Source organism: Lagenorhynchus albirostris, chromosome 8 (assembly GCF_949774975.1).
Source record: "Lagenorhynchus albirostris chromosome 8, mLagAlb1.1, whole genome shotgun sequence".
Classification (NCBI taxonomy): Eukaryota; Metazoa; Chordata; class Mammalia; order Artiodactyla; family Delphinidae; genus Lagenorhynchus; species Lagenorhynchus albirostris.
Window position 1 is genome coordinate 82,648,744 of NC_083102.1, and position 12,359 is coordinate 82,661,102.

At 35.5% G+C, this 12,359-nt stretch overlaps 1 protein-coding gene across 7 annotated transcripts in view; it reads right to left on the bottom strand.

Moving 5' to 3' along the window:
* Positions 1–12,359, bottom strand: part of LOC132524790 (platelet glycoprotein 4) — an 83,351-nt gene that overhangs the window by 18,319 nt on the left and 52,673 nt on the right. For all 7 annotated transcript variants that reach the window (XM_060157205.1, XM_060157208.1, XM_060157206.1 and 4 more), the window contains one exon: positions 2,052–2,212. In XM_060157205.1, the coding sequence (XP_060013188.1) occupies positions 2,052–2,212 (161 nt within the window). The remainder of the gene's footprint in view (positions 1–2,051; positions 2,213–12,359) is intronic.

Here is a 12,359-nt window from a genome sequence, read left to right on the forward strand (position 1 = left end):
CATTTAAGGCATCCAAGCAGACACTAAGGACCGTTTCGTTGCCATCATGAGACAAGATGACTTGTAGTTAATCACAAATTCGTTTAACATTGTTATATAAATAGGAGTTTATTGTTTATGTACTTCAGCTGCAAATCCAACTTCTCTTCTCCAGGTAAATCAATTATATCTAACCCACCCCCTTTCATCCCTTCAAGAGCAAGGTTTAAGCCTCTAAGAATAAAATATGTATCAACTGTCAACTATCAGAGCAGGACTAGGGCAGGATTCAATATTATGTTTATGTTTTCCACACCCCAATTAATATCTTTAAAAGTAAAAACATAACCCCTCCAAACAAACAAAAAATTTAAAACTGTGATGAGTTCCCAAATTCTAAGTATTCTCTTTTATCACGTGTATTCGATTCTCTCAGGGTATGATTTTTAATCAGTTATGCTTAGATTCTTACTAGGTCATATGTGAATTCTACATTTTATAGGTACACATCACAGCTAACAACAGTTTTTGGGCGAAGGTATTCATACAGGCTTTTCATAACAACATAAGAACTATAAGACCATGAAAAAATAAAAATATTTTCCAAGGTGAGGTGTTGTTTTGTTTTGTTTTGTTTTCTGGGTTTTTTTTTTTTTGTAACAATGAAAACCATGTCTTCTTTGACAGAGCTGTGAATAGTCACAGACCTGTGCCTGGAGACAGGAGACGTGGGGATAATTATTAGGACAGAATAGGTACCAAGGCTCTTGGCAGCTTACGTATGATGTGCTGCGGCAGCAGGCATCACCCTCCCAACTACTGTTATTTCATTATATTTGCGTGTGAGCTGTCAATCTAGAAATATATTAATGCACGGAAAGGAAAGAAATTATATAATCATAGACTATCTGAAACAGATAAGAAAGTAAAACTATGAATTAGAAGAAATCATTACAAATATGAAATTTTGTAATAATACTTGATCATGGCATATGAGTAGTTGTATTATTCTTGAGGAAAAACCACTCATGTGTATAACAAATGATACAGCAGGATTAGCTATGTTCACATATGGGCACCATAAATATATTCCTATTACCTGGATAGGGTCAGTGTTTTTAGCACCTCAATCTCCCCTTTTCCTACTTTGATAGTTAGAAAATACACATAGTCTATAACTTACATAGGAGAAAATGTACACAAATATCTAAGAGTTACCTGTTCCTAGGTTTGTGTGAACATGGACAAATCATTTCACTTACCCTGGTATCAGTTTGTTTTTAAATTTACAAAATGAAAAGTTCTGGCTAATTATTTCCCCCTACTTCCAATAGGCTATGATTCTATTCCAAAGTATGTTAAGGCATGTAGATAAAGGTATAGCTTATTCAGTCTCAGTCCTGAAGAAAACATAAGAATGAAACTACTGAATAAATACAAACACCCACATGACCTGGAGATTAGTTTGAATAGAAGTCCTTAGCAGGTATTATAGTTAGGTAGAAACAGTTTAATGCTGCGGTTCTCAGAATTGAGTGTGTATTGCAGTCCCCCAGAGTACTTGTAAAACTCGTTACTGGGGTCTAAACCAAGTGTCTCTGATTCATTTGGTCTAAGGTGGGCCTGAGAATTCGCATTTCTACTTAGTTCCCAGGAGATGCTGATGTGGCTGGTTCAGGAGCCACCCCTGGAGAACCACTCATATAACCTGTGCTTTTGATTTTAGGATTTCAAAGTCCTCTGATTGTAAAATTGTGATAGATGGTTTTTTATTTAGCATGCATATTTTAGACTTGTTGAAAATATACGCCACAAGCGTAAAACTCCTGTAACTTCCTAAATGTAGGGCAGTTAATTGGTGCTGGTAAATTCATAATAAAATATATATTTCTTATCATCATTAAATCCTTAGATTAGGCTTTTGTATAGGCAGAAACAGAATATTTCAATGTATGTTAATGGCAAGAAAATAATAAGTATATTTCAATACAATGGCAGTTGTCAAGTGGAAGCTTTTTCAGAAACACATATGGTCAAGGAAAGAGTGCCACTTATTATGGGGACTCGCTCACCTGTACGTGTAAGGACCTCTTTGCTTAACTTTAATTTTGCTGCTGTTAACTGCCACCTCCTCTGGATTCTGCACATCAAAGATCCAAAACTGTCTGTAAACTGTTGTGCCTGTTTTAACCCAATTTTTAAAAGCAATTGTACCTTCTTCAAGGACAGTTTCCTATGAAAAAGAAAACAAGTTTGGGTTATTTCTTTGTGGTAAATACGGGCACTTGTGGGAGTTTAAAACCATTAATGAGTTAGTGAAAGAACCAAGCTCAAGTATCTTGTTTGTGAGAACCTCTGCAACCTGCCACAGGTTGCGGCAGAAATGTTTTCAACACATTTGATAGCAATCTCTTTTCGTCAACCCTTTACAAAGAGAATCAGTGTCTAATATTGCAGACCATGTCTGTCGATTGTAAGGCCAACCATTAGCAAGCTTTAGAGTGACCTTATGGCAACATTGCAACAGTTTATAACACAATTTATTAAGCTAATTAAAAGCTTTCCAAAAATTTATTATCAGGTCGAATATTAACTTCTCTTCTGCCCTCAGTGAGATGGATTGAAGAGGCAAAACAGAAAAACTGAGAGAAAATTCTAGTGGTATTGGAAGCTTTTTCACTTTCTTCAAAAGTTGGATACTTCAGGGGAACATCACTTAATATCTTTTAAATTAAGAAAAACACAAATTTGACTTCTCCCCTTCAAAACCCTGCTAAATGAGGCTTTCCCAACTCTCAGTACATTTGCAGAAAGCTGCTAGTACATGTTTCCAAAAATTACAAGTTTAATTCATTATTATTAGGTTAATACTTTTTTTAATAAAAGGATGAAATAAGGAAGTTTTCATGTTATCCTTTTGTGAAATCCATTAAAAATCTTTGATGATCCTTGTAATAAAGATGGACAGATAGGAAAAATACCAATGACAGAATCAGAAAACCCTACATTAGAAATCTCTCTTGTGCTTCAGGAGTTGGGACTGAGTAGAAAGTCACCAAACCCCTTGGGTCAATTTCAGTATCTGTAAAACGAGGGAATTATCATAGATGCTCTCCTGGATTCCTTCCAAGGCTTTCACTCTCTGGGCAGGAAGCCTCTGGAGCTCTAGTAGCTAACGCAGACAAAGGTGACTTTGTAGCAGGCAGTGTTTCCAAGTAAGCACCTTGGGAGGAATGCCCAGGTGTCAAGTTCCAACTTACCTTGCTGCCAGAGGAAGAGGAAGGAAAGTATTTCACACAAAATGAGCCTAATAAGACCTAGGAATACAGGGACAATCTGACTTCTTTGTTTCCTTCACCTGCAAGCATCAATTCATAGAATGATGGATCAGGAAAGGACATTGGACATTAGCACATTTTCTAGGAGAGCGTGCTAAGGCTCTGAGAAACCAGGTGTCTGGCTCAAGGGTAACTGAGGCAAATACCTAGAAGTAGAATCATGACGAGGATCCTAGTCTCTGACCCTTAGGCTGGTCCTCTTTTACACCGTGTTTTACTAGTTTTTGTTCCTGTCACCTCTGCACTTAGTTGGTAGAAGTCAAGTTAAGTTTCATATCTTCAGGAAACTTTACTTATTACTTAGTGGAGAGAATAAGGGAATTCCTTAGAGAAGAACAGGACATCAGCTAAAATGCCTTTACAAAACCCTGTGCTGTTCCAATCATTGCTGTTGCAATGCAATTGGAGCTGCTAAAGCGATGTTAGATCTTCTTACTTTTTACAAGCAATTGTCCTTGAAAATCTTTTTATTTGCTCCTAAAAAGTCTATTTCCATAGCAAGCTCAAAATTAAGACAAAATTGTGTACAGATAAAGTATTAATGCTATTCTTTTAAATGTTAAGGTGTTTACCCTAAATGATGGGGCTTTTGAAGCTGAAATCTATATGGAAGCTGAAAGCTCTGTTAATTTACCCATTTCAAGAGATTTTAGGAGGGGAAAACACACACGAACATACACACATACACATAATTACTCTCACCCTATAGAATGTTAAGGACTAATATATATAGTATCAATTGTTTATAATGTACCTCTCAAGGCACATACTTTATTTCAGTTCTTAATGAAAGGAACTCAGTAATGTACTTGGCAGGACAGAAAACTCCCTAACTCTGATGCTTGTGCATTTCATATCAAAAGACATTGTAACTGTATCATGCCTTTCTTCTAACGCCATGAATTACTTTGTCTTATTTGTTGACCTAGAGATTTTTTTTAATGGGGAAATTGAAACACAAAGAGTTGAAATGAATGCATTGAATTACTAGCTTTAGAATTAGGGTCATCTAACCCTATCCAGTTTTTAGAAATAGAAGTGGGTCCTAGAGAAGCAGATGTCTGATTCAATGCTGTATGACAATTTAGTAGTAGATAATGGAGAATCTGGCATTTCACTCCAATCTTGTGTGGTTTCCGTAACACCATGGTTTGTTTAGAGACACAGAGAAAAATATTGAAGCAGTCACAATAGGAATGAATTTCTTCTGATCCTAACATTATCAAATGTACTAAAAAGTTGTAGAGGCCTCTTTGACTACCAAGGCTAAATATATCATAAGTTCCTGTAAAAGGAGCAAAAGTTTTTATGTTCTTTGTGAATTTAGGAGGCCTTGATTTTAAGTTGACTTTGGACTCTCTACCCCATTTTGCAGATCTTTTACTAAATTTGAAGTACAAAGGTGATAATTATGTGTACAGAAAAAGTAATATAATTTAACATCCTCTCACTTGGCTAATATGTACATCAGTATCTGTCCCTGACTTTAAGTGTTCAGACTATCCAGTCCTAGTAATGAGTGGATACCAGCCTGATGACTGCCACATGACAGGGTCTCCAGCTGGGTTTAAAGCCACTTACCTTGAAACTTCTATTTTGCTACATTAATTTAAAGGTAGATATATGGGACTGTAATGCCCTCTATCTAGTCACCTGGTCACTTGATTATTGCTGTTACGGGAAAATAGTACTCATCAACTTTAGTGTAACTATTAAAATGTCCTTGATATCTTCCTATGCCTGAAGTATATAGAATACATATGTAGAAAATATATTGTCCCATTTCTCAGGGCTCTTACAGAGTACCAAGAGACGGAATCGTATATAGCAGATCTTTTTTTTTTTTTTGGCCACGTCACGTGGCACGCAGATCCCAGTTCCCTGACCAGGAATCAAACCTGCGCCCCCTGCAGTGGAAGCGCGCAGAGTCCTAACCACTGGACCACTGGGGAAGTCCAAGAGATTTTAATCTATGAGTAGATTTCCTTAGCCTACTCCCAGCCTGACCAAGTACATTGGCTTCTTCACTCAAAGCCTAGAGTGAAGTGGTTAACAATGAAATAGATGCTATGAGTTTGATTCCCAGTTTGGTCACATGCTAACCAGTTAAACCTGGGCAGGTTATTTAATTTCTTTGTACCTCAGTTTCCTTATCTGTAAAATAGGGATACTAATAATAACATTAGATTGAACTATATGAAATTAGTATTTTTGAAAGTCAAAATAAGTGGAATATGGTGTAATTAAATATTTATCCTCATAGGTTATTGTAAGAATGAATAAATATGAGCACTCAGAACAGTGTTAGCACATTCAGTAAACATTGACTATTATTATTATACAAATATCCTCCACCCCTTAGAGGGAGAACTCTCATCTCACTTACTTTCCAGATTGCTTTAACTACTTCGTTCATAGGATTCCTATCTAAACCAGTCATCTGGCAAGAACTCATGTAAAATCCTGTGACACTACTTCTTCTATTTAATCACTCTTCTATTTATTCTCCATCCAGTGAAATCAAAACTTCCCTAGAAAGCAGAAACATACTGAAAAGAGTCTTTATCCTCTCCACTCACTATTACAATTTGTTCTGTTTAGGACCAGTTACAAGCAGTCTTCCCATTTCAAAAAACATTCTCCTATGTGTGTACATGATGCATATGTGTGTGTGTGTGCGTGCTGAGAGAGAGAATGAATTAGAATATTACTACCAGTTGTGTTGAGAGTCAAAAAGTGGTTTTAGTCTCAGGTTATCAAGTCAACAGTTAAACCACAGAATAACATTTGGTGAAATGGATCAGATTTAATGTGTTTCTGAAACTCAGAAATCAGCTGTCAAGAGTTTATGGAAGAACCTAAAATGGGAGATTTTGTATTTGGCATGAAAAGTAAACTATGTTGATATTAAGTTGGGCTAGAGGAAGAAAATTACACATGCTGATCTGCTTTTTCTTAAAACATTTTAAAGTGATTTTATTATTGGAGCAAATATATGTGTTTAAACCATGTTATTCTGCTCTTTAAATTTATAATTTGTTTTAGAGTATTTCATGTTCTCATATATTATCATTAAATTTAACACAAATGCTACCATCTTTAACAACCTATACTTCTGGCACTTTTTTTTAGCTTTTTAGATACTATAATAATGTAAAAACTATTTTATCATATCTGGAAATGCTCTAAGCATATATTATGAAATTAATATAAATTAATTTCACTATTAAATATGTACTGTTGATTTGAAATTCTAGTCGTTTTAATGAACATAAATAATTGTTATTTCAATTTATTTTATCTGGAAGCACTTTTTTGGCTACTGAAGGATCATTCTTTTCAAGAATGGGGGAAGGAAATGATGGTATAATTGAATGATGGTATAATTGAACATTAGTTTTTAATTGGAAATAAAGGTATCTTTAATTTCCTTCTTGGTGTTCTACAGTTAATATCATAGGGAAATTAAATTGAAATTATTTTAAATTGCCTGTTATATAATATTCACCAAACATATATCAAGTGACATTAACAGTGTCAAGTGATAAGTTAATCTTTGTAAATGGTGGCAGAACTTTGACCTTTTTCTGAAGTCCTCTGGTAATTTCTACTTTCCACATTCATGGCAGCTCATGCCATTGACTTTCAGTGTGTCTAGCAAGAGTGCATAAACCTGCTGGGCCCACACAAATCTATTAGGAATCAAAGTCTAAAATACTGGTAAAAAAAGTTTCCAGTTATAATGCATAAAAAGCACAAAGTCCCTAAAAAATATCCCTTGGAAATAACGAGTAAAGAAATACATATATATATACATACACACACACACACACATACACATGAAGTAAAATGTATGGACTAGTTTAGGCCATTTCAAAGGCTGGTGTCCGGTGCCATCTTTTAGAACTGGAAGGCATCATAGAGTCCCAATTCTATATTTAAAACTTAGGTAACAACAGGATATGATTTTCTGATCTTTTTAAATTAAGCACTTCTTTTTTTTTTATGGTGCTTGTATACTGGTAATAACTTTGCCAAGTTGCTACTAGTCCGTTAAATACAGCAAGTAATCTGCAATGAGTTTCAATTGTAGACAAAACTGACCACTAGTAAAACTTGTATATATTTGTAAAATAACAGAATTAACCTAAGTGCTCTGAGTCAGTGGTAAGATACTTGGCTCTCTGGGATTACACATAATTCAAAGATTTGACTTATATTGCATGCCGAATAGATACATATGCCAATCTCATTTAAAAAATAATTTTTTAGGGCTTCCCTGGTGGCGCAGTGGTTGAGAGTCCGCCTGCCGATGCGGGGGACACGGGTTCGTTCCCCGATCTGGGAAGATCCCACATGCCGCGGAGCGGCTGGGCCCGTGAGCTGTGGCCGCTGAGCCTGCGGGTCCGGAGCCTGTGCTCCGCAATGGGAGAGGCCACAGCGGTGAGAGGCCCGCGTACCGCAAAAAAAAAAAAAAAAAAAATTAATAATAATAATAATTTTTTAAACTAAATAAAAAAGAAACAGTTTTATTTAAATAAAGAAAAAGTCCCAGCATCTTTACATGATTCAAATGGGCAAGATCATCATGGATATATGAACATCCGAGAGCAAACTCAGGCTTAGTCTTAAATGTACCACACAGCCCCTAACCATTGAAGGTATTCTGATGATGTCTTAGTCTGTGGATATTGAGCTGGGTTACAATGTAAATCAAAGATTGCAGATAACCCTCATTTCAAAAACAAGAAGGGAAAACACTCTATTTATTTATTTTATCCCTGCTTTGTTACCCTGCACTAGTGAAATTATACTTTCAAAGTCATTACTGACGATGTTCTAACCATTATTTCCTTAATTTTCATCTGCCTGAGATCATTTTATTCTTTCCGTGAAAATTGGCTTCCTATTAACTTCCCAAAAAATGCACTCTATTGTTTTCATTGCTCCATATAAAATAATTTTACCCTTTTCTGTTTTTGTCTTCCTACCTACCTCAGAATGCACATATCCTATAGTAATTTCTCTGCCCTTTTGTCTCTATATTCAAATTCTCCTTAAGCAAATCTACTGTTTAGTTTTATCTGTATTCTCTATAATAATGATCAAATCTCTTGAGCTCTGACCTCTGAAATATACACTGATGTTCATATCAAATAGCTTATAAAATGTCTGTTTTTTATTCTTCTAAGGTATACAGTTCTATCAATAACAACTGGACATCTTGCAGTTTGTTCTTTTTACTCCTCTCTCTCCCTGTTTAGTCCCTCTATCCCATTGTATCCCATCACCCATCAGTTCTAGGTACTCCACCACACTAAACCAGAGTGCCTTTTGTTATGTGCAGACTCTGCAAAGATCTTTCTAAAGGGAGTCTTAAATTCTCCTTGAAAGTGGTCATGTCCTACATAGCGCTTCCTGTTTTTGGTCTCCTCACTTTCCAGTACATTCTATTGTAGAATTATAGAGTACAAAACTGTGTAAATCATCTAGTCTCTCCCTTTAGATTGCCTAGGTATGGAAACTAACTCGTCCTCCTTTTGGCTAGGTGAGTTGGCAAGTTGATTTAGGGTCTTGTGACTGTAAAATGGGTAAAATAGTAGTACCTTCTCATAGATATTTCTGAAGATTAAATGAATTAGTATATATGCAGCTCTTAGTAGGACTAAATAAATGCTTTATTAGTATATAGTATGGTATATTAGTATGTATGGTATATAGCATATTAGTATATATTTGATATCAATCTCTGAATGCAGATTTTGTTATATCTAACACCTACCAGAAAACATAAACCATCTACTATTGCCTATCATTTCATTAATTAGTCTTCTAACTGATGTTCAAAGCTTCCTAAATCTTACCCCATGTTATTATTTTTCTAATTGTCTCTCCTGTTAATCCTATATTTTTGGCACATTTTTTAATATTCCTCCTTCCCTCGTCACAACATTTACTTGCATTTCCACAACTTTTCCCATAGTATTAAACAGTCCTTTGACACTTTTATTGGAGCCTTCTTTGGACTTTCAAAATTTTGTACTTCAAAATCCAATTCAAATCTCACCTTCTTCCTGAAGTTATTGAATACTCTGAGAAAGTTCTCTTTCTAAATAATATTTATTTTCTACAGTATATGCTTTAGAATTCAATTATAGAGTTTCACAGGTCTCTGTAGTTTTTACAATATGCTTTCCCCAGTTAAAACTTATATTTCTTGAGATAAATATTTATTTTATTCTCTCTTAGCCTCTATACAAAAGCAAATTTCTGATGTCTGAAAACTCTTATTTCCTCAGGATTAGCCATTGTGAACTTAGAGATAAACAGTAAACAATTAAAATAGATGCTGGCACCCCTCATGCCATCTAACAGGGTCTAAATGAATAATATTGTTGAATAATAAGAAAGAACAGATGACCACTATTAAGCTACAGATGATCAATTATGTATCAAAAAAGTCTTAGTCTAAAACGCTGTGCACTGGAAGATTATTGTCACTTTTCTATTCTGAAGATTTTTCCACAAAATAAGTTATAGTCTCTGTGTTAGAACTGATCCTGTCCTCTCGCCCCAGAATATACAGAAGAGAAGAAAGTTTATAGAGCAGAAAGGGTGTTGAACAATGGCAATTCCCTCTCGCACTATTAGATTCTCCCCACCTCACCATCACCTGTCTGTCTCTATTGAACTGTATTAAAAATAGGGCTTCCCTCGTGGCACAGTGGTTAAGAATCCACCTGCCCATGCAGGGGACATGGGTTCGAGCCCTGGTCCAGGAAGATCCCACGTGCCACAGAGCAACTAAACCCGTGCGCCACAACTACTGAGCCTGCGCTCGAGAGCCCGCGAGCCACAACTACTGAAGCCGATGCGCCTAGAGCCCGTGCTCCACAGCAAGAGAAGCCACCACAATGAGAAGCCCGTGCACCGCAACGAAGCGTAGCCCCTGCTCACCACAGCTAGAGAAAGCCCACGTGCAGCAACAAAGACCCAATACAGCCAAAAATAAATAAATATATAAAATATAATAATAATAATATCAAGAAAACTGGGAATTCCAAGGAAGGAGATGGAATTTAATGTATATTTTCAGTTAAATGCATGAGGTTGAAATTTTTGCAGTCTGTTAGCAAGAGAAAGGATAGAAATGACTATACTGTTATTAAGCAAATATAGCATGCAAGTATAGAAACTGTACCTAAAAATGTCCTATTTTTTAAAAATCTGTTATACTAAGACAAGAGCTGTAATGGTACAGTGAGAAAAGTTTTTAAATTTAAAGACTAAGCATTTTAGCTAAACCAAAAAAAACACTGGAAAATAGTAACTTCTTGTCCTGGGTAACTAGATTTGAAATTAAATCTTCATATTTATTTGTCAATTAGGTCAGTGCTTTAGTGAAATATAATTGTATATGTTTATACTCCTAGTAAGAGTAAGATGTTAAACATGGATGAATGGATGAGACAGATCAAGGTCTTAGCAGGAACAGAAACTTCAGTATGAGTTGGTAGTCTAGCCCATTTTCAGATTCAGTTCTTGTTGTTCTCCATGTGCACTGTGCTTACTAACGTCTAGACCGCTGACATCTGAATCAGGCTGAGAGCTGAGGCCAGCATTCAGATATGTTTTATTTGGCTAGCACTGTATTTTATTTATTTATTTATTTACTTATTTTTAGTGAATGAAATAATACTTTATAATTTTGATTAAGAGGTAAAGGAATAGAGAACAATTGAATTTGAGATATTCGAGAGAATAATTTGGAAATTAATCTTTCAGTGTTTACTTTCAATGTTCATACAATGAACTAGGCTTCTATTCAGCCTCACTATACATGATATGATGCATCACATAACTTTGTGTAAGTTGCCACAAATACAGGATACCTAATATACAATGAATGAAAGAAATTTTGTCAGCAAGACTGCCCTCATAGCTCCATTTCACTTTATATTTGTTTTTCAGTTTTCTTACATTTTCAATGTATTTATACACAAACTCATTTTGTCTATAGCATTGAAATAGTAAAAAAAAACAAAAAAAAAACAAACCAAAAGAATCAAACTTTTTTTTTTTTTTTTTTGCAGTACACGAGCCTCTCACTGTTGTGGCCTCTCCCGTTGTGGAGCACGGGCTCCGGACGCGCAGGCTCAGCGGCCATGGCTCACGGGCGCAGCTGCTCCGTGGCATGTGGGATCTTCCCGGACTGGGGCACGAACCCGTGTCCCCTGCATTGGCAGGCGGACTCTCAACCACTGCGCCACCAGGGAAGCCCCAAACCTTTTAATAAGAATATCAAAATTTCATCTTTTTTTTTCTTTCACATATGTACTTCATTTTTCATCAATGGTTAAAAAAAAAAGCCTAACCTGCTTCACCTTGTAAGATTTTACAAAAAGGGTATATACTTCCAAACATATGTACAACAGATTTTTTTTACACAATCAGAGGAACCAACAAAATATCCACAAATGTTGCATGCTAATTGCTCATCAACTAGCTCCACACACTTTTTCATGGTTTTGCTTCACTGTCTCCATCTTCTCTTTGTGTAAAAGCAGTGTAGCATTGTATTTTAAAAATGAACATACATGCCTTTGGGCAGAGCACACACTTTTAAATTCACAATAGTCCTTGTCTTGTTTTTACCTTGTTCTTGGTAGTTCCCCATTTTTTTTTTTTTTTTTTTAAACCTTGTCTCCAAACCCCTGAAGCCATTTGAATTTGCCATCCCTGATTTAGGACTTCAGCAGATCTACTTTCCTTTATTCTAGTCTTCCTTCTCTTTATCAATTAAAGTTGGTGAGTATGAAAGTGAATTAGAAGGAACTAGGGTGGGAGATAAATTCTAGTTTGTTGTACAAAGCCTATACATTAAGTCACTTTATTTTTAGTGACTTAACACATAGGTGACTAAATATATTTTAGTCACTTTTATTTTTAGTTTTGTTAAAACTATAGTCAACTTGTTACATATATACTAGGATATGTTCTAAATTACATTTCTGGAAGTATCTTCTAAAAGTCAATTATCAA